The 23,897-nt window shown below is 34.9% G+C and overlaps 2 protein-coding genes across 3 annotated transcripts in view; one reads left to right on the top strand and one right to left on the bottom strand.

Annotated features, from left to right (window-relative positions):
- The window catches only part of LOC102806589 (monocyte to macrophage differentiation factor-like), a 35,270-nt gene extending 18,985 nt beyond the window's left edge, over positions 1-16,285 (bottom strand). Inside the window, exons 1-3 of one of the 2 annotated variants that reach the window (XM_078009126.2) lie at positions 16,045-16,285; positions 8,728-8,809; positions 8,078-8,235 (exon numbers count right to left, since the gene is read on the bottom strand). In XM_078009126.2, coding sequence (XP_077865252.1) covers positions 8,078-8,235; positions 8,728-8,809; positions 16,045-16,109 — 305 coding nt within the window. In that variant the 5' untranslated portion in view covers positions 16,110-16,285. Of the gene's footprint in view, positions 1-8,077; positions 8,236-8,727; positions 8,810-12,229; positions 12,400-16,044 lie in introns of those variants that run through there. The other variant, XM_085502406.1, reaches the window with a different exon arrangement.
- Positions 16,286-17,387: 1,102 nt separating this feature from the next.
- The window catches only part of LOC100372617 (uncharacterized), a 94,682-nt gene continuing 88,172 nt past the window's right edge, over positions 17,388-23,897 (top strand). Inside the window, exons 1-3 of the mRNA XM_078009123.2 lie at positions 17,388-17,731; positions 17,897-17,977; positions 19,490-19,555. Of these exons, the coding sequence (XP_077865249.2) occupies positions 17,579-17,731; positions 17,897-17,977; positions 19,490-19,555 (300 nt within the window). The 5' untranslated portion in view covers positions 17,388-17,578. The remainder of the gene's footprint in view (positions 17,732-17,896; positions 17,978-19,489; positions 19,556-23,897) is intronic.

The raw sequence follows: 23,897 nt of genomic DNA, 5'->3' as shown, positions 1-23,897 counted from the left end.
ACTATTTTTTAAAACGCGTTGCTTGAATAAAACTAACCAGACACATTCAATTTACCAGACTATTGAACAACTAGGAAAAGTGAAAAAAATACTTCTTATCGCCAGCATAAATGCGTAATTATTTTTTTTACAGAAAAAGTAATTTTTCACCTTTGATTGAGTAACGCGTCGTAGATTGCAGATACGGGCATGCAAAATACACTTGTGAAAAGCTTGAAGTCTGGCGATTCTAAAAATATATACTTTCCCGGGTCTATTTGTAGTCATTTAGTCACAATTAGAAGATGAAAACAAGTATGCAAATAATAGTCCCGCTACCTTAATCATCTTCAGTAATATAACCATATTAATTGTTTGATATTTTGAATTTGTGGGGGAAGGGAAGGATCGGGTCTTCTCAGTCACGGAAGTGAAAACTGAAACAGACAAGTCATGTAAACTGGAACTCAATCTCGTTTATTCTTCAACAATGTAATACAGATGTTAACTCGTAAACAACTGCAAAGCAACTGCTCAAACGAGCGCAAAAACATACAATGTTGCCAATTGCCAATATCGCGTCAAGTAACAATTTGTAGGGCGGGAGGCTTTCTCATTGCTTGATTACAAATACGGTGTTTACTCCGACGTTCGGAACAAATATTGGCCAAATTACAACTGGGTGTGCTAGTTTCTCATAGCATTACATGCAAAAAATGAAATACGAAGACAACACGGTTATGAATAAACGATCAATAATTCAAATGAATCTCCCCACAGAATTGTTAAAATCACCTTTTGAGCAAATAGTTCAAGTTTATTGCTATTTGGAGACTAATTTGTGAAATATGTGATGTCATCTATGTATGTGTATGGAATATTTATCAATGTGACTAATTTCTGTAAATCAACTCACATTTGAATGCAATTGTAAGCAAACAAAATTCAGACAAAGCAAATACTAGAATTGTTATAGGCCACTAAAAATTATTGAAATTTTTAGGGCACATATATTTTTTACATAAGGTCAAAAAAATGTCATCACACGCACTAGTTTGAAAAATGCACGTTTTTTGGCCATTTTTGCATACTGGTAACATTTTTTATTTCAGTTTCAGAGAATGTGTTGTTGATCCAAACAATAAATACTAAAGGTTAAATTTGTATTTGTATTTGTATTTATTTATTTACACCAGAAAAAGAAAATATACATAACACAATTAATTTTTCCTTTTTACCACTGCAAAGGATTCTGGTGTGGGTCATGGAAATAGCTCATTTGAGCTAGTCGAGTCCTAGACCCGGAATAAGAAATAATACTGTACTGACGTGCGGATTATCATAAATTTATCATATACATATATTTTTATCGTGAAGTGGCGCAACATTATAGTTCAATTACTAAATATCAAAATAAAATAAATAAGTCATTGAAATTGCTGAGTGAATATAAACATTATTTTGTCGCACAATAAATAAATCACTAAATTTAATAAATCATTTTCTACAAAATAAACTAATCACTAAACTGCAAAATCAAGCAAACAATCAGTCTGTCAATGAAAAAAAATATCAAAAGGTAATCATATATATGTATATGTGATTTTTATACTCTATCCTGATATGGTGAATAATCATAATTCAATTGAATAAATAAGTCACTTAATTGCAAAATAAATAAATTAATATTTTTCTAATCGCAAAACAATCAATCACATTGTACAAACTACCAGTCAATTAGTCGGCTTGTCAATCAGTTAATCAGTCAGTCTGTAGTGAGTTGTCAACCAATAGTCGTGTAATTAATCTGAATATTCAGATATAAGTTCAGCTTTCAGACAATTTTTAAAAAAATATCTACTAATATTGGCATTTTGTAGTTCTGGTCTTAGTGAATTCCAATGCTTAATTGATGCAAACTTTATGTTATGCTGGGTTATAGAAAGTTTTGTTTTTGGTATAGAGAGGCTGCCACTTCTATTTATTTTAGTGGGATAATTATGAGAAGGAGTGTTGATGTAGGTATCAGGACAGCGTGCGAAACGATTTTTATTTAAATCGAAAATATATAGACAAGAGTGGAATTTACATAGTTTGTGAATGTCCAGAATTTGAAGAGAACGGAACAGTGTTGCAGAATGAGAGTTCCATTTTGAAAAAGTGATAAGCCGCACAAGTCTTTTCTGGAGTCGTAGAATCGGTTCAAGAAGGGTAGGATAAGCGTTTCCCCATATTTCAACACAGTACGTTAAATGTGGAAGAATCAGGGTATTATATAATAGAATAAGAATATACTTTGGGACATAATGTCGAATTTGTGAGATTATACCAATTTTAGAGCTAAGTATGTTAGTGACTTTGTTAATATGAGATTTCCAGTTCAAAGACGAATTTATATTGACACCCAAGTAAGATACTGATGTTACGCCCTCTAACGGTACATTATCAATTTCTAGGGATCCATTAATATGAACTTGTTTTTGTGGAGTTTTAATTACCATATAATTTGTTTTGTTGGCATTAATTGTTAGTTTGTTAGCTTTACACCAGTCAACGACTTTTTTAAATTCTGTATTAATAGTATTAAGATTAATTTGGTTAGATTTATGTGAGTTGAATAGGTTAGTGTCATCTGCAAATAAACGAAAATCAAAGGCATTGGTACTGGAGTTAATATCATTAATATAGAGAAGAAATAATAGAGGGCCGAGTATTGAACCCTGGGGAATTCCACATTTAACTTGGTTTGGGGGTGATACGGTACTATTGACATCCACTGTCTGGAGACGATTTTCTAGATAACTGTGAAACCATTTAAGTGGCAGGCTCCGAATCCCATAATGCTCTAATTTTTGTAATAAAATGTGGTGGTCAATTGTATCGAATGCTTTCTTTAAATCTATAAATATACCAAATGTGATGTAACCTGCGTCCATTTTGTCTGTGATGTCAGTAATTAGATCTACAAGTGCAAGTTTGGTATTGTAATGTTTGCGAAAACCGTATTGAGTCGGCAAAAGAATATTAAATTTATCAAGGAACGCTAAAAGTTGGGATTTAACAACAGATTCAATAATTTTGCTTAGAATTGGCAATAAGGAAATGGGTCTGTAGTTGCTTATTTCTAAAGGTGAACCTTTTTTATATATGGGGGTAATTTTAGCGATTTTTAGTAGATCTGGGAAAATACCTGTAGTAATGGATAGGTTGATGATATGGGCTAGGGGACTAGCAATGTGTTGGGCAGCATGGATTATTGTTTTTGGATGAATATGATCTGGGCCCATAGCTTTGCTGGGATCTAAACGCCCGATCTCATTAATGACGTCATTTTGACTAACTGGACGCAGGAAGAAAGAAGCTGTGTAATGATTATCAGAAAGGTAGTTTGTAAAATGTTCAGGAGAATTGATTTGAGCAGCTAGGGCTGGTCCAACATCAGTGAAAAAATCATTGAAATTCTGTGCAATATCGATATCCTTTGACAAAACTTCCCCCGTATTGGATTTAATAACCTGTCTTGGAGACATAGAAATATTATTGTTTAAAATGCTATTTATAATTTTCCAGGTTTTATTAGTATTTCCAGTCGAAGACTGGAATTTGGCTGAATAATAGTTTTTTTTAGCTTTTTTGAGCAGTTTTGTCAGGAGGTTTCGGTATATCTTGTACTTGTTACCAACTTGAAAATTGTTGGGAGACCTTTTCATTTTAGAAAATAATTTGTGTTTTGTTTTAGTTGAAATAAGAAGACCTTTCGAGAGCCAGGGCTTACAAAACGATTTGCTATTAACATTACATTTTTTAATTGGGGCGTGCCTTGATGCAATAGCACTGAAAGCATCACAGAAAATCTTGAGTGCCCGATTTGGTTCATCACAATTATAAATTGGCTGCCAACATGTATTGTTCAATTCGGAAACAAATTTGTCACGGTTATAATTTGAGAAGTCACATTTGTAAAATATCTTGCCTTGATTGAAATGATGATGTAAATTTTCGTATATAGAAAAAATGGGAAAGTGGTCACTTATATCTGAGAGTATTGTGCCACATTTAACAAAGTGGTCAGTAATATTAGTAATCACGTGATCAATAGAGGTACTTGTGTCATTCTTGTTGGTGTATTAATTAATTGTGAAAAGTTATAACTGTGCAAAAGTGATGCGTATGTGGAGGTAATATGAGTATCTTGATTTACATCAATATTAAAATCACCTAGAATAATACATTTCTTGTTTAAAGCAGATATTTGACTAAGCACATGGCCAAAACTTTCACAGAATTCATGAATTGGAGTATTGGGTTTGCGATAAATTACAGCAAATACAATGTGTTTCTTTGCAATAATAACATCAACAAAGACAGATTCACAATGGGCTATTTCATAACAATGAAGGTGTGAGAATGATAATGAGTGGTGGACGTACAATGCCGCCCCACCACCTTTAGAATGCTCACGGCTTGACGTAATTAATTGGTAAGAGGGAAGTGTATAAAGGGAACAATCAGAATTCTTACGTAACCAAGTTTCGCTAAGGGCAATAACAGAGAAATGTTGATTTATATTATTAAGGAGAGAGACAAAATCGTCAAAATGTTTTGCAAGTGATCTGATGTTGAAATGAATAGTAGATAAAAAATGCTTATTATTGAAATTACCTGAATTAAATTCATCTACTGAGTATGTTTTACAGTTGTATTTGATTGGTTGTACGTCGAGTGTGTCAGTCATTTACGATAAGAGTGGCAATGTTATTAGACAATCTTCTCTAAGTCTGCATTTCTCAGTATACGTATGACTTGGTCTTCTGGACTTTTTCTTGCGAAAATCTTCCCTCCATTTGTCCAAATAAATCTCCAGTTCTTTGCCTTCCGTGCCTGATTTGCTTGGTAAAACATTTGCTTGTTTTGTTGTGTCAGGTTTTCATTAATGAATAATTTGGTATTTCCACTAGTGCCGATATCACGACTGGTTTTGCCTTTAAGATGTTTCTTGGACATATACAATTTATTGCGAACAGTGCGTCTCGTAAATTTAACTATGATCGGTGCTGGTTGTTGTTGTCTGAGAGATGTGCTTCTGTTATGTGGTAGCCGATGTGATATGTCAATATCGTTATGTGTGATGTGAACACCGACCGCTGACGCAACTTTCACCACTAAATCATCCGTATCTTCGCCATCCTCTTCCGTTATACCCGAGATTTCAAGATTGTTCATACGTGTGTATTGTTGTAATATGTTTAACTCCTCTTTTGTTTCATCTAATCTCAATTGCAACCTGTTGTTTTCCATTTTCAGATCTGTTATTTCCTCTTTAAAAGTGTCGAAAATATCACTTACGTACGTGACAGATCTCTGCAATTCGGTGATTTTCCCCTCCATTCCTGTAAACTTGTCAACCTTTCTCGTGAGTTCAATTTGGGTAGTTTGAATGTTGTCAAGTTTAACATCGCCATCACAACAGTCATCACATAGTGTTCAAATTTAAACAAGCAATGTATTTCAATGCGTGTTGTATACATGTACACTGCTATGGGCCCTATATTACTTTCGTAATTTCGTTTTATTCACTAACGAAACAATGAGTTTTGCTGATCATGTTCGCCAGCCAACAAGACAAAAAGGCAGAATCACAAAACTGAAAATAACATCAAGATGCAATAAAAACTAACAAAACTAGCAAGAAAATCACGAAACCGCAAGAATCAATCGATGCACGCAAAAAAAAGCTAATAAAGAAAAGCAAAATAAATAAAACATTCACTTGCGAAAAAGCCCACCTCGGACAACAAGGAATGAAAAGGGTGGGTGGGTGGGGAAATCGAAAAGTTCACGGTTGACTTGAAAGCAACAAAGGACGCTACTAACTAACAATACAAAATTGCGCATGCGTGAAACAATCAATTTGCATAAATACAACAAGACAATTGCGCATGCGCGCAGTGCAAATAATAAAATTCACGGGAATAATTAACCATTTTGAAATACAAAATTACACTATTACACACAATGCAGCATGAGGACCACCACCATTTGAATGCTGAACACAGACCTTGTTGTTATGGTAATAAAAAAAAAAAATACAAGAAATTAAAATTACATCACGACATCATTTTTTTAATGGTTTCTAAGACGAGAAGTAAAACATTTTTAGCCTTAATAATATAACAAAATTTCAGTGACATCTCATATAGTGGGATTTGGCAATACAAAAAATAAAATTTAATCAAATCTCTCATCTAAAATCCGTACAGCGTGTGTACTATTAATATACCAGTAATGATCACCGTACTGGTGTCTTTGATTCACAGTTTACATTTTGCTCTAAACATCCTTTAGATAAGTTGAGAAATGTAATTTAAGTTGAAGAAGTATGGGAATTGCCGTTTCCTCTCTCTCTCTACATATGTATACATTGGTGAGTGGTATTTGACACCAACGCCAGGTGATTATCTCATTAATAGAATGCCTGGCATACCAGGAAACACTATAAAACAATCAAACTTTGATCTAAAGAGATTACAGGGGTCCCACACAAGCAGCACAGATCTGACTTTGTTTTGTTATTCAGACATGACTAAAGTGAAACTGAGTGTTTCTAGACCATGTTAAAGAGTATATACCGGTACACTGCATTCTTTCAAGGTGATAACCATGAATCACATGGAAAAAATCAAATTCTAAAAATAAACTAAGAACCTACAAACTTTTTAAAACCAAAATTGAACAAGAAAACTACTTAACAATTATGAAAAACAATGAACTTCGCAAATCCTTAACAAAATTTAGACTTGGCAACCACTGTCTGAAAATTGAAACAGACCAGCATATTGGTTTGGATTTTAAATACAGAGTCTGCAATATGTGCGACAATGACCATGTTGAAGATGAACAACATTTTGTCATAAATTGTCCTCATTACAACGAAATAAGATCTAAACTTTACATGGTAGCTAATAAATGTATACCAAATTTTGACAAATTTAGTAATGAAAATAAATTCATATCATTACTAAGTTACTAAGTAACGAGAAAATGTCAATTCCTTTAGCCCAATATTTAAAAAACTGTTTTAATACAAGACAGCAGCATCTACATAAACTAAGCCAGTAACACATTCCTTGTATACAAATTTATCTATCAAATTTTTTTTTTTAATGCTTTTTTGTTCCCTTACTTTTTATGTAGTTATTTTTCTTTTAATAATATTTGATTTGTACCCCTTTTCATCCCCTCCGGGGGGATGTTGTGTGTTAATAAATAAATAAACAAATAAATAAATAAACAAATAAACATGGTAGAAATAGTTTTGATTTTGAACAGTCAAATTTTACTAGCCAGGGGAAAGCGTGAAATTGGATTGTAGGACAAAGAATCAGAGTGACGGTACATTCTCGAAACTACATTTTCAGTGCTGTTGTTATTATGTTGTAATAACAAATCTTAATGATTGACAGCATTGAATATAAAATAGTTCCAGTAGATTAACTAGTCGATACATCTTCCAGTGAATTTGCATCAACAGATTCAGCCTGTGCGACACCATGCAGTATTATGGTAAAGGGCAAAGGCCCTGTGCACCAGGTTTTTGAATTCTGTAAACAAACTACATGCACGCATATTATCGGTATTTGAGTTGTATGGGACCCATACCAATGCGTTTCTTTGCTATAATATTTGACAGTGCACAAATTATGCAGGGTTCTTTAATATATCAACGAAGGGCAATGCACAGTGACGAAATAAGTGAAAGATCTGCCCACACTTTCGGTGATGTCGTTGCTGACCAGCAAAATTTTTTGCTGTAACTAAAAAGTTAACAATGTGCCACCTGCTTAAATCATCACCCATAATGCTAATCTCATCCTTATAATTATCACCCCGCCATGTTTATTATATAGTTCGGGTTTGACCCTACCAATGACCCTTGATTTGCATAAATGCATAATCAAGCTGTGGCAGAGGTGATTTGAAGAAGTGCCATCTTGTGTGGAGTGTTAACTTCAAATTCATGGAATGTGTTACCCATAATGCCTTGCTACCATAGTTCAAGACTGACAGTTTCTATATGACTCGTAATAATCTAACTTACTTTGCTTTACCAGTCCATGCCAAGGTGTGGAAAGTTGTTGAGACCGTGAAAAGTAATGTAAGGGCTGAACTATAAACAAGTACACTATACATCTGTGTAAAATTTATAGCTTGTTGTAGCATAAGCAGACCACCTATCACACTGGGAATTATCCATAACTGTAAAAAAAAAAAAGTTTGTGACTTTCGGTTCTGTGTGAGATCTTGCGTAATACATGAAAGGTTTGAACCAAATGTCTGACACAAAAATAGAAAGATTTGAACTTGATTTTCTGTTGTTTTTTTTCATAGCTCAGTGTCAAAATGCTAATTTTTCAGAAGGGAATACAGTGATGAAATATATTAGGCATGGAAATACATTGGCATTTGTTGGATCCCACGTGTTGTTTTCATGTCGCTATGATCTTTATTTGTTCCGTTTTTGTTTGATTTCATTTTTATGTTCGATGCAGGGTCTCATACTGAACAGAAAATTGTCTTTTGTAGCACAATAAGACCACCTATCACACTGAGAAATATCTATAACTGCCAACAAAAATCTTATTCACAAAAAGGGATCATACTAAAACACCTTGATACACTGAATCTTGCTTAAAAACATTCAACAATTAAAGGAACTTGACCAATTACAATGTCTCAATGGATACTTACCCCATGCGTCACACAGTTTGCTAGATGTTCTAGTTTGGTTGGCTTATATGGATTGTTACCAACAGCCCGATTGTTCATGAATCTGTTAATAGAAATAAATATAATCATTCGTTAATTTATTCAAGCTATCTATAATATCATACCATTGCCCATATTTAGAGATCACATTACATCATCGCATAACAATTTGCGTTAAATTCAGTAAAAAAAACAACTATTCTAAAGTTGCAGGGTTTGTGATGTAAAAATAAAAGCTCGCCAAAATTCAAATGACCACTATTCGCCCTCCTGAATCTGATCATCAAACAAACGCATGTACATATGCACGACATGATCAGTCAAGGCATGTCAGAAAAATTACTTTGAAACAAAAGTCATTAAAACAAAATCAGTCAATCTTTTTTTAATTTAAAAAACAAAACAAAATGACATGCATCAAGGTGACTTCCATCATGTCCAATGTATGTTTCAAGCTTAAACGAAACACATCCATACCCAACGAACAAGATCCAGTTCCAAAAACTTAATTTTTAACATCATAATGGCCGCCACTGGGCCATACTGAATCTGGTTGTGAAACAAATACAAGTGCATATGTGTGAGATGATGTTTGAAAGTCAGAGATAAGGCTCTGGAACCACAATCATTAAAACCTCCATTTAAGTGATAGTCTCTTTATTGATTATTATCAACATGGTTAGGCTACGTACTAGCTGCAGTGTCTAATAAGAGCAATTGAGCCTTGTCTGGCAATTGTCAGATATTCAGGTTTAAATAAATAGTGAATATATTTTTAGGATTTGAACTTCTTCAAAGAATCAAGGTGTTCACTAATTCGCTCAGTATAAAATAATCAAGGGAGATATTGCTATTCACCGTTGTGCAAATTTTAAAGCCTCAGTTGTTGATCACACACTACCTGTTGATGACCATTACTGGAAGCAGAGTCAAATAGTCTTGAAGAACCAACACAGTCAATGGTTGTTATATGGTAATAAAAACCCAGGAGAGCATCCAGCCTTAGTCGGCTATATCAAATACTTTAAAGTTTCAAAAAGCATGCTGATAGCATTAACCAGCTATCACCAAAGTATGCCACACAAAAAAACCTACTACTAGCATCAACCAGCTACCACCAAAATATCACACATAAAAAAACCTACTACTAGCATCAACCAGCTACCACCAAAATATCACACATAAAAAAACCTACTACTAGCATCAACCAGCTACCACCAAAATATCACACATAAAAAAACCTACTACTAGCATCAACCAGCTACCACCAAAATATCACACATAAAAAAACCTGCTACTAGCATCAACCAGCCATCACACAAAAATACATGTTGATGACTACCAAGAAATGAAAGTACTGGTATTCAAATACTGATATTCTTCTTAGCTAGAATGAAGAGAGCTGTAAAACAGGGGTACATGCGAAAGCTTTGACACGTACAATTGTATTCAAATTAGCCAAAAAGACTTTACGGCTCTGTGCTAAGTAATATAGCAGTGGATGTGAGAGATTCAATCCAAATATTAATGGACTACCCCGGTATATAAGCATATATAAGCAGTATTTTTGACCAGTGAAGCTGAAAGAGGAGAAATGGAAAGGTTTAATTTTAACAGATTTCACTGGTCTATAAGAAAACTACATTTTAATGTTAAATATTCACTGGTACATTCAGTTATCAACAAACTAAAACCAGTTAAACCTCACTATTGAGTTGTTTAAAGCATGTCAACATTAGTTTTTGTCTTTTATTTTCTCCTATATTAAAGTATGTTACTTATGACTGTGAATTTATCACAGATAAAATTTTCATAATCAAACAGCTCCACTATCAAACAATGGGTGAACCAGAACCACTCCCGGTGAGCAACTCAATGTACATAGTTTCCAAATCTGCAAAATATTTACATAGATCATACAGGGTTTAATTATTAGCTAAGATTTATTTTTGCTTATTTCGCAGCTAGCTAAATGCACTAAATTAAAAACCAGTGAATATTGAATAACAATCAGAATTGATTGTTTTTTCACAATCCGGTGAATTTGAAATCTAGTGACTATTCCTATAACATTACCAGTAAATTTAAATTAAACAGTACATACATGTACTTGAATTGACTGGAACATTTAGGACATACAATGTACAAATATTCCAATCCCAAGTTTCAAAGTTACTGACATAATTCCTACCCGGTACTCAGTAACTCTATGACAATCTAATATTTGATACCGTACTAGTATAGACTTTTAAGGATAGGTCATTAGAAAATCAGGGGAGGGAGGAAAAAAACATTAGAACAAAACTGCACAGTAAAGAAATCATGGAAATCCAGTAACAAAAGAAAAACAATTTTACACACCTAAATTTTAGGAGGAAAAAGTGCACATAGTGGGAACAAATCACAGGTAATTCATAATGCGAAGAAAATTGGAACAAAACTAAAATGAAATTCATTGCATTGCTACAGAGTACTATATTTTATTAAGTTTGGGTAAATATTTGTTTAAGAGTTTTCATTACAGAGAAACTGAAATGGAAGTATAATTTGAAGTATATGTATCTTGTTTTTTTAAAGCGATTGTGTGTAATTTAAGTTTTGAAATGTAACAGTACTTTAGGCCAGTGGCCATATAGTGCGGAATAAAGAAATAATAATAAGTGAAGGAAAAAAATATTTTGCACAGCCCCCCACCCCCCCACCCCCGAAGAGTTTCAAATGCAGGTGCAGAATCTCAATGTCATAACCATTTTAATATTGTAGATCAATGCTTGGCAAAACACCATACAGCGACATTGACTCCTACACCATAGTAATTTATGGATATAGTTCATGTACTACTGTTACCATGGGTGATGGCACAAAAGCACAGATATGTATCCATGGAGGGGTCCAACTTGAAAAGATATTCAGTGGTAATGTTTTGTTGGACCATTTAACTACAGTTTTTAGTTCAATAGCTGGACTGAAACAAAGATATGTTTGACTTAAATAAATGTAAACCTTGTACTGGGAACTAAAATGTAAAATTCACCTACACTCACACCACATCAGTAAATTAATATACGAATTATTGTGATAAATGAAACTACACAACAAGATACCAGTAACTGTGTACACAGTGAGTCATTTCAAAACCTCACCATACCAGTGGTATCTCAATTTACGTTGGACAAGTCTATTTGTCCAAGTGTGACAATAGGGTCCCTTGTGTCCCCGTCACGATAGAAAAAAAATCCCAATATTATATTACAAGTCAATTGTTTTACCCCATAGCGTTGGCTTTCTTTGTTAATAAATTTCGACAATACATATCCACACAACAAAATACGGAACAGAATGAAGCAAAAAACAATGTCATAAATTAAATGTAAAGATCGTCAAATCGCGGTAACTTCCTTTATGTGTGGGGACTTGTGTGTGTCCCCCGCCTCTTTCCAAAGAAAACGGCGTACAAAACAACAACATATACAACTTTCTCTACCTTGTTCGAATCTGGTCGTATATTTTCCACAGAATACAATACGGACCCTCTTGCCGGTGTTGCTGGTGGCAGTAACACATCCCAAATGCTGTAGGACAAGTGCGAATACTGCTATAACCCTCCGAGCAAGTGCGTTTCAGTACGTCTGGGGTTTTGGTGTGCGACGGCAACTCAGAATACGGGTCGAAGGTCAAAACAAGGGGTCATGGGTAATACTAACGCGCTTATTTTTTACGATGGTTTTTTTTTTTTTTATTAGGAACTCATACAACGCTTTATAAGGTGAAGTACAAAATACAAAAGAATAAATCAAAGTACTTAAATCTATGATTTGGATAATAAAATATTTGTGTGTTTAATTTTAAACTTGTCGTTGTTTAAGATTTTTTTGCAAAAACGATTTCTACATGAGTAAGTCAAGGCGCTACTTATTTGTGTTTTTTTACTTACTAATAAACACACTGATTTAAATTATGAGTGTTAAAATTTGTCATCCTCCAGACTGGAAATTGAATTGAAAAAAATAGTTTTGCGAAATGTGGGGTGAACGCGATTCGCGGTTACAGGGGATTTCGCGCACGGGCGCTTGCAGTAGGGTTGGGTGGGGTTATATACTAATAGAAATAAAGCCTTAGTACTGTAAAGGGGGTAATTATTCACTGGGTTTTAATTTAGCTTATTTCGCTGACTGGAAAAATGCGCTAAATTAAAACACAGTGAATATGTAAAATTTAGCATAGAACACATTATCTAAATGACGAAACCGTGAATTTAAAACCCACTGAATATGCCTGAAATGGTAAATCAGTGAAATTTAAACCCAGGGAAAATTAGTCATTTTACAGTATATAACCCTACCCAACCCTACCCTTAATCTAAAATCCTGTCGCAAGCGCCCGTGATTTCGCGTTAACACCTCCATTTCGCTATCTTTTTTATTTAATTTTAAATTTAAAAAGAAATAAATCGCCCAGACTGTGCCAGTCTAGTCATCCTCATATATGCGGCTATCGATATGCATGGAAGTAACTATTTGAGTTAATAGACAACGCACACGTATACGTAACATCCGGTACGTAAAGATACTGTGTTATCGTCTGATTATCTAAGGTTTGACCACATCCCTCTATCCCCGGTAAAAACGCTAACAACGCAAAGGCCATGAGGTAGACGCTTGTTTGTAAACAATGACACGCTATGGCCATCTGACGCATGCGCAGGTGAAGACTCCCTCGCTTTAAAAATACATGTATTGAGGGGACACTACTCAAAATTAAAAATAATGTAAATATTCTTTCTACGTGCTTTTTTTCAAGTTACAAAGATGCGGAATCACCGTACTCAGCTCAGTACAAAATAGAGTGACGGTGACATATGGTGAAATATATATTTATATATAACACGCCATACAATACATCAGATTTTAATCAGAATGTTGTTAACACCCATCTGTGTTTTTATTTTGAGACCTTTCAAAGATTGTTTCAACAGATTTGAATATTTTGTAAGCTAAATGTTTTCACGGTACTTCTTTTTTATTTTCACTTAGTGCCTTGTCCTTTTCTTAAAGCATGGGAGTCGTCACCTGCGCATGCGTCAGAAGGCCATAGCGTGTCATTGTTTACAAACAAGCGTCTACCTCATGGCCTTTGCGTTTTTAGCGTTTTTACCGGGGATAGAGGGATGTGGTCAAAAGAGTCTATCCATGAGCCTCTGCGTTTGTAGCGTGTGTTGTTATCATCGCTTGGAACTCGATTCCCGCGCGTCCGCAGGTGACGACCCTCCCGCTTTAATTTTACCATCCCAGAGTTTGAAATGATCTGCTCCTTAAGGCTCTTGGGGGCCACTCGCTACATGGACATGAATATGCATAAAAAATAAAAGACACAAATATCTAAATATATTGTAGTATGGAATCGAGGTCGTTATATTTTTTTTCTAAAATTTTGCTTGTAACACGCTCGACGGCAATAACTACAACGCATAACTGCACTTCGCGAAGACGACACGGCAAAACTATTAATGATTAATTATAAAACTAGTACATTCGAGAACTTAAAAAGTCACTTAAGAAATCTTAACAAAAGTAATACTGATATTCAAAAGTAGGACAGACACTGCGCTGATTTTAACGAACCGACACAATTATTGTATGGACACGTGACAGTGATGTCACACATGCATAAGAATAATAATAACAGTGTGGTCATGCCATGGAAGGTCATATATTGTCAGATTGCATGAAATGAACCAAGGCTGTGTACGTACAATCACAGTCCCTCTATGATAGAGGGACTGTGGTACAATATACATTCCAGTGAGAAAAGGAGTACTCGCTCACAGAAAACAACACAATGGAATATTTGTGTTATTTGAAATATAATTTATCAACTTATTTCGTTTATCATCTATGCGTAAGTTTAAAAAAAAATATTGAATGATTTAACAACGCCCAAATTACATAAATCGATTATACGGAAGTCTAATCTTATAGCAGAAGTGGTGTTGTTGTTGTTTTATTTTGCATATACCAGGGAGCTGTAATGAGAGTGACAAGCCAGCTTGTATTAATCCTTAAATGCCTTTTCAAGGTCATGCTCTTAGCTTTTGTCCGGGCGATAGAATACCTAACAGCCGTCGTAATAATGCAGTCGGGACTCAATGTTACACAAATGTTGTTGTAAAGGATGACGAGTGCATGTCCGTTTTATTTTTCGTTTATGCAATATTAGCTTCACGTAAATTCCGGATACATTCCGATGACTACGTATGCGTAGTTTATTATGGTTCAATCATAATTGTATAACCCCGACCAAATCTAGCAGCTGGTTAATATAACTATAATAGTGTATCGACCGGAATTCGGTGTCATGCGTGAAATTCATCACGAAACGAAAGATTGAGGAGAAGCACGCGTCATGATTGAATAGGAATAAGACATTGCCACATGTCACTCTGACAATAAGCTACTGTCACTACCAGTAGAACGCTACAATCGAGATGCGTAATATTCGAAAAAACAAAACACACTGACTGTTTAAATCAAATGAAAAAGAAAATCTCAGTCTTGTTGTTTTTATTGAGCAAAATCAAAGAAATTGTGTATCACATGGATCGCGTGGGGCGATTTTTAAATACGCGGCTAATGCCGTAAAAGCAATTACAGCATTACCCGGAAGTGGCCTCTCCGCATCTGTAAGTCAATAAACACGAAGACGGACGGTATACGTGACGGATTCGGAAGATGCGGCGTTAAATGTTATTAACCAATCAACGTCGATTACTAGACTACTAGAGTGACCATTGTTAATTACGAAAAGTGTGTTTTAGCAACAACAGATATGAAATACAAATTATTTAAAAAAGTAGGTCGACGTTAATCTGGCCAGATTGAAAAAAAAATAAAAGAGTATAACCGTGATCGGAGATGCGGCTTGCACTCAAGGAAACTGATAACCATCGTCACGATAATATGATAGATCAGTACACGTGGTCTGTGTATTGTATTTATTTGTAATTGCATGCACGTCTATGTATTTACAAAATATGGCTGTTGCTACTGTATATTGGTAACCGGCATTACTGAGCCAGTAGGATAATTCAGAGCTCCGTCAATTGAAATGGATATCGATGACGTTTAAGACATGATCATTTACGTTTTTAACTGTCCGAGGTAATTACAAATAAAGACGAGTATGTCCATCGTATATGGCCGAAATAACGAAAATGTATTTAAGTCGTAACAATTATATAAAACGCCAAATAATTCATTTTTGCGAATATTATAACATATATGTAAATTGTATTTATCGTACCTCGATTTAAGCGGCTGCGACGTGGAATGTCGGTTGCAATCTCCATTCGCAACATTGTCTCCCATTTTTTCCTCTCTTAGTCGCCTCTTTCTAGTGTTGATGAATTTTCAGCGCATGGCGATGAATTCAAAATGTCAAGATGGGTGTGCGACTGCTTAGTGGAGGTCGATGCTACCATCTATCATCGCTTTCATCTATTTCTCCTTTATTTATAAGTGTGTGGTGTTTTGTGAGGCGCGCTGTTATACCGCCACCTACAGTCGCAAAAGTGAACAGCAAAGGTAGTGTAAAAGTGGGAGGGGCGGCAGTTCATAGAATAGCTTTGTCCTAACGGCTTCTCATCACAGGCGGTATCTACGAACAACGCTTATACTTTCTCGGCTGTCAAGCGTACGTTATATATTTTATAAAAGTGTAAAAAACTTTACTCACCTTTCTTACAAATTATACTGCATTTACTAATTACAAATTAATAGTTGTTGTTAAGTTAATTATAATAAATAAAATCAAAGGTACATTACATTAATGTACCTCTGTTACAATACTAGTAGATAAACTAATCTCAGACTAGTAATGCAACTAGTCTGAGAACTAAATATATAACACATCCCCGATACTCAACTGAAGCTTTCGACTAGGGTTATTCAGAGCCGTGAATACATCACTTCTTATCAAGAGTGTGAAAAACAGAAGTACGTTCTATTTGTGTTCTTGAATTGACAAATAAAAATAATCTGACAAATATAGCCCTTTAAAAGTGAAGAAAAGCACAAAGTTAAACTTGTGTTTTTCCCAAAAGATTCCTATTTTGACCGGGCTTTTTACGCATTCACTCTACCAACCAACAAACAAACACACACTTGTCTTCGATTTCTAGTAATATACACCCACTCTAAAAATCGTTACATGCGAGCAGTTTGAAACAAACCCCAATCTATGCTTTTGGGAGGATGTGCCTGTGCGTAGAAGATGTGTACAAACTGTTTTTGTGAGAGCCCCCAGCGGGCACATATAAACATTTTTCAAACAGTTTGTTTATAGCCGGGCATATGTTGACCTGTTTACGTGGAAGCACCTCAAAGTAGTTCCTTCATCTGACAGTATAATACAGCAATCCATATGTACAACATCATTTTAGACTATATTTCTAATATCTTAAGAAAGTATAACTATTTGAATTGTCTACCGCAACTAAGGACAACAGCCGAAAATAAAAAAATACACGGCGGATTAATCCCGGAACAAATACTGTTAGGTAAACATGGCGTCTCATTTGCATATGCGTGTCCTTACCACAAGTGCCTCAGTTACGTACGTTGGAATACGATTAACTTCCCGAGTCCTGGGACTATACTATAGCGTTTGTACTTTTATTGACAGGATCCACTACTTTGCGTTGACGCTAACAGGATGTCCATCTCCCGAGGAATAACCGCAGTCACTTCTATGATTTAGACAAGGAGCAATACTGATGCTGTACAGTCGCTGAAAATCGTCGTCCCTTCGCTTAGCTTCGACCAATACCAAACCAACCATGGGGTTTGGATCGGATCGCGCGGACCAAAACTTGAAAAGCAGTGTCTCTTCGTGCAAAAACTTTCAGCCGAACATTTTTAATAAGACGAAATGCCAGAACTGCTTTAGGACACGGGAGGCACATCAGCTTGAGAACGATGGGGACGGGCAAGTATGTATTTTAGTAATTTGCATTTTTGGTAGTGTTTATGATCGCGCCCAACCCATGGATATATTGGTAGCTCGATGATTAATTAATATGTGTCCGTTGGTTCTGAATCGCCAAACGTTTATATGTTAGTTTGAAAATAACTTTTGTTATGTCTATCACCTGTAGGGATCGAGGAAAGTTCTAGTGTGTGGATTTCTGTTTGTAGCACCAGGACTTGACGTGAACAACCCGTATGCACGTTCTCGGGTGAGTGAATGGTTTTAGTGATCGATCTAATCTCTCGCTGTGTCGATTTCACTGTGTAGTATCTGTGCGTGCGTGTGTGCAAGTCAACGTAGAGCACCACCGGTTCTGTCATCTCTCGGTGCCGTTAATTGTGACGGCGTGTTACGGACTGACTCAGTCGTATCAACATGATCGCCTGTCTTTCAGTATGTAACACTTGTGTGTTGTCATCCAAAATGTTGCTACACGTACAGCAATGTTGACCTTCCGTAGCCTGTCTGTTATTGTTGTTTCGTACTGTTTGAAACCGCTCTGTTATGTTGTGACCTGTTTATCCTGTCTGGCCCACCGCCCATTGTCACTACTGTCACATAAAGTCAACTCAGCGATGACTTCAAATCATTACATAACTCAACCAAGCTATGTATAGAAACGTCAACATTTTTTTTAATCTATAATCTCTAGAAGTGTTAGAATGTATATATATATTATAATTTATCCGAAAAACGTGAGTAAAATACAACAGGTGTCACTCCCCTCCGGATTTTACAGTTTGAGTTTTAGAATGTAATAATGACTGCAAAATGATTTTTAATAATTTTATAATTCTTTTAAATTGGATGTCTTGTTGAACTTTGCTCTGTGTTAACGATTTATGAACTAAAATCGAAGTGTGCACTTGTGTTGAGTTTGGAATGTGTTAGAAATTAATAATAAAATAAGAACATCAAGTAGTCCTACCCACATTAGTCGTCTTGGCTGTTGTGACATCCTCTCATTGTCGTATTGAAAATTTTACAAGAATGATCTCTTTTTTTTTATCAGTATAAATTTAAAAAGCAGAGAGAAAGTAAACAAAAATACATGTTGTTATAAATGTTCACAGAATCAATGGTGGATAAAATATAAGAGATACAACATTTATGATACATGAACTTGTGGCCATGTTCAAGGCATAAAATGTATTTTGAATTCACAATAAATATTTAGTGGGCTACCCACTGAAAGTGATCAAAAGACAGTCAAGAAAACTCTTGTGCAGTCACAACAACAGAGCCCTTATATATATATATATAGCCTTTTGAGTGCCAAAGTTAAATGCTGTCTCCATCGATAGAATAAATCCCTGTAATTTTTTCTTATATTTTTTTTTCAAAATTGTAGATCAAGGCCCTTAGTAACCAATAGGAAATTATGTCCAATGTCATCCAAAACTATATGAAACATACATAAAAACATAAATTTTGGCACAAAAGATATGGCAGTCTAATGATTGAGTACACTTTTGCATCTCAGCACATAGGCTTATTGGGTTATGATGTATATATTATGAATATTTATTTTATTATATTTTTAATATTCAAAGATTGCATTCTCTGAATTCAAGAACAACACCAATGTTGTAATGTCTTGTCTAGTTAGTGCTTCCCCAATAACAGTGGACTCCGTCAGCCATGGCCCAATTATCACAATACCCCAATTAAGAGATATAATATGCCCATAATAACATGTAAATATGTTTTCTTGTTTTAGAAATGGCAGCGACGCTGGTTTGTTTTCTACGAGAACGGGGATTTGTGCTATTCGCTGGATGATAGTGTAAGTTGTGTTTTTATTTGGGGTCTTACTATAAACTTTAGAAAATAAACCAGAATTACCTAAAAAGGACTTTCTACTATCCACTCATTCAAAATGCATTGTAGTCATGGTAACATAAATGAGACTACCTTGATGATTTTGGAGTGAGGTTGGGACCCGGATGTACATGTATAATAGTATTATATATATGTATAATAATATTATCAAATTATGCCCTGTGTTTCCATTGACTCACATGGGTGCATGAAAATTGATGAGAACATCGTGACTATAATGATTAGACAAGTGATCAACACTAGCTCATGCCCAGGGAGATGATTGCCCGTTTTCCTCAGTTGCATCATTTTTTTTTTTTGAATATCAAAACTGACTGTTGTATGATGGGTAAGTGCTCCTGTCTTCATAGCTTTTGGTGTTGATGATTGATAATGAATCTCTCAATGCAATTACCGGTATAGCTACTGTATGTGTTTTATTAGAAAGACCTACCGACAGAAACTAAATAAATCAAATTTTGCTTTTACTGTGCAGTGAATACAACTTATTTTGATCCATAGACCCACCTCTGTCATTTATGTAAACATACCTACATGTGCTACTGATTGAGCAAATGCAGCGTATATTTGCATTCAACAAAATGACGCATGTAGTACCGGTATAAACTTACTACGAAGACAAAAAAATGCTTTTAGCATTAGTAATGAAACCATGTGAATAATTTTAAGACGTTGGTGTCAACAGATGTACAGAAATTTACTGTCAAAGCATGAGAATTGAGAGCTGCATTGTCAAGACATTTTCAATATATGACATCAATGTCACCTGTGTGGATCACCTGACTACTTTATTACTTTCACTGCAACAGGTTTGCGTTATTGTCACCACAGCTGGCCATTTGTGATTATCAGTTTGTAACACTTGTCTGGTGTGAAATTTGTTTAAGCGATCCCATGAGAATACTGATGGCATCTGTATAGTTGGTGAAACGTGCTTGGTGTTATCTCGCGGGGTTTAAAATGAACTCTGTCAGGATAGTTCTGTGACATACATTTGTCCCTGGTTAAGTTCCATAATCTTGTTATGACAACCAAAAGTTAAAATCCTCAATTTTAGTGTCCGATTGATAAAATATGTGATTTGTAAATTTCATTTCATTGATTAATTTGATTTTAATTACATTTGTTGTATTTTCATAATAAATGTATTTTTTTTCACTTAAAAAAATTTAATATTCATTCAAAATGATTGTTCAAAGGCAAACTGATATTTCTCGTTGTTTCAGATGCGTTTTTAGTAATAGAGCAATATGGTAGGACATATCAATATGCTAAAGTAAAGTCAGATTCATAAACAGATTAATCTTTTCAACACCATTTTTTAGCTCCGCTGTCGACTTTGTCGAGTGGAGCTTATCATATGAGTGATTGTTCGTCGTGGTAGTCCATTTGCTTTGATATTACATATATAGGTTCTACATGTGGACCACTTAAAGATTTGTTCATTTCATGATGATATCTTCAATTATCTAATTTTGATGATTATTTTTGTCATTTTTGGTAAAAAGTGATATTTTTGAATTCTTGTTGAAAGTCCCATTGCTTTGATACTATACATATTGTTCATTTTCTAATGATATCTTCTGTTCTTTAATTGAAATGTGCATTGCTAACAGCGGAGCTATTTCAGCCGACTGGCTGCTTGTTCTAATATTCTTCAATATTTATGGAAATGAACCCTAATTTTGTAGCCAACAGAGAAAATTTGAGTAAATTTTCGGTTTTTACTCAAAAAATTTGGCTATTTTTGTTCAAATCTTCTGAACAGACTATAAACGGGACTATTTTGTGAATTTGTGATGAAAAGAGGGAACTGGTGGTGAAAAGATTAATGGCAACGTGTCATGACATTTGCAATTTCTGAACTCTTTTCTCACCCAGTCTACATGAAATCATTGACATGCTTTACAAATGGTAGATAGAGACAGGCTGTACTGGACAATAGAGTTAAGATGTTACTCACAAGGAGTCTATAGACTTTCTTTGAGTTGTTGCATGTACTTGTCAACTTCTAAATAACCTCTTTTTCCTTTTGTGTCTTTCGAATGAAAATGATACTGTCTGTCAGAGGGGGGGTAGGGGGGGGGTAGGATTGTGGAATATAAACATGGTGTTTTTTTTTATAGCAATTTATTATTTTTAAGTTACTTTTATTTAATTTATTATTTTTATTTTTTCCGGTGTTTTTCTCAGCTTAATCCCAGATCACTAATAATACATGTGTTGTTTGTTGTACATACATCTATTAAAATCTTGGTTTTATTAGTTTTTATTCTCCAGGCGGAAATCGCACTCAGGTGTGGGAATTTGACAGTAATTAGCATATCAATGTGAGTCAGATTTCAAATAATCGCTTTTCATCAGCACCCTGAATAAAGAAGTTCTGTTGAAAAGATCATGTGACTAATTTCTTGTCAGTGGTTGGCTTTTATTGTCGGTCATCAGTGTCGGTCAGTGTGATTCCGTCATGTTTTACTTTATAGTCACAACTCCTGATTTTATACTTATTTCATAAAATATAAAAAAATGAATCAGTATGGAATTTGATAATGTGACACTCATAGTAAATGTATAGTCTCGCTTAAGAAGATGTGGTGTCAGCTTAAAATTGAAATGATATCATTTACGCCAGATCTTTGGTGAAGCATATATTATTGTCATTATATTCATGAAATAACAAGACAGTGACTTAAATGCAAAGAATGGACATTTCTCGTATACAGTTTTCTTATAAAGTTACATTGACAGATGAGATTGTGTAAATTGCTGGATAGCAGGCTGTCTTGGCCTTGAAATAAACCTTTTGAGGATGTCATTGACCTTCCATCAGGCATCTAGGAATGAGTGAATGAAATTCTCAGACTGTTGATCACAGTGGTATGTCAATGACTGAACATGTATATAATGTCAGTATCAAATTTTATAGTAATGGTTATGGTATTCTAATAGTCAATCACTGTCAGTTACTCTACATGGATAAAAACAGATCATATTTATGGTTAAGAACTGCTCAATATTCGTGAGTAAAAAAAAAAGAATTTATAAAAGCAATTTTGAGGGGAGGCAAGGGGGGTAGCTGGTATGGTTTTACGGGAAATAAAAAGGGCTTTTTACCATTTACAAGAAATAAAAAGACGTTTTTACAGTTTACAGTGTTAAAAAATGGAACATTGAATGGTCCGAAGAGCTCTCCGACTCAAATTCTCCGCTATTACTGCGCCGTGTGTAGAGACGCATGCGCATATTACCCTCTTCATTTGGTAAGAGGGCCTTTTATTTTGTAGTGAATTGTGTCATCTAGTCGTTTTACAGTTTTGGAAATGTAATTTCCTTGGATTATTTTTCATGATTTTTTTATTTGGATGTAAATTCTTGTACGTACCGAGAAAAATGACACATTTTTACAGTGTACCAAAAAAATATTTGATTGATTACGTTGTATGTCTAGCCTGTGATTACAGAATTATGGAATTTATTTTTTCTATTTACGTTGTACGAACAAAAAATATTGCAATTACGTTGAACGAAAATAATCCTAGCCCCCCCCCCTCAATTTTCAATAATTGTCTTCACTCAGATACCTCTTTACTAGTACCGAGGTAGGTGCTATATTTTTCGAATAGTAAATTGCTTCATTAGAATCCAATGTTTTGAGACAGAGCCATGCACTATTTTACTGGAATAAGTTTCTTAAAATGTGGGATATCAAATAGAATGTTCAAAGAGGTTAACATGTGTTTGATAAAGTCATGTAGTGTTGACATCCATGATGTAAATATTAGGGTGCGGTCCGCTATGACTGGATGACTGTTATCAACACATACTGTGGAGTGTCATTTTAATGAGATGTAGATATTCTCGGTGGACATCCAGGCATTTCCACAGCATGGCAACCATCATGGTGAAAACAAAGCCTGAAAACTCTCAGAAAACAGTACTTTGGGATGGTTGTTGAAACTCCCCTGAACAGTGTAACAAGATTAGCCCTGTGTGTGTAACGCATATAAATTTGATTGTTCAGGTTTACTTCAAAGTTGAGTTTCTGTTGTTTTCTTGAATTTTCATCGAATCTTCCTCTGGCGTTCCGCGTTCCTCAGCAGCGCGCACAGAGCCCTTAAAAATATGAGATACAGTGGTGCGCGTCTTAGCATTGTAGAACGTCTTGTGACGTAGCTTCGCCCCCCCCCCCCCGAGGATAGTGATATAATTATGACGATTTTATATATACTCTAAAATTTGGCTGTGTTCTTATTATTTCATTTTTTCTCTCTCCGTGACATGCTTCG

Source organism: Saccoglossus kowalevskii, chromosome 8 (assembly GCF_978046115.1).
Source record: "Saccoglossus kowalevskii chromosome 8, keSacKowa6.1, whole genome shotgun sequence".
Taxonomy (NCBI): domain Eukaryota; kingdom Metazoa; phylum Hemichordata; class Enteropneusta; family Harrimaniidae; genus Saccoglossus; species Saccoglossus kowalevskii.
This window is presented reverse-complemented; position numbering and strand designations above follow the sequence as displayed.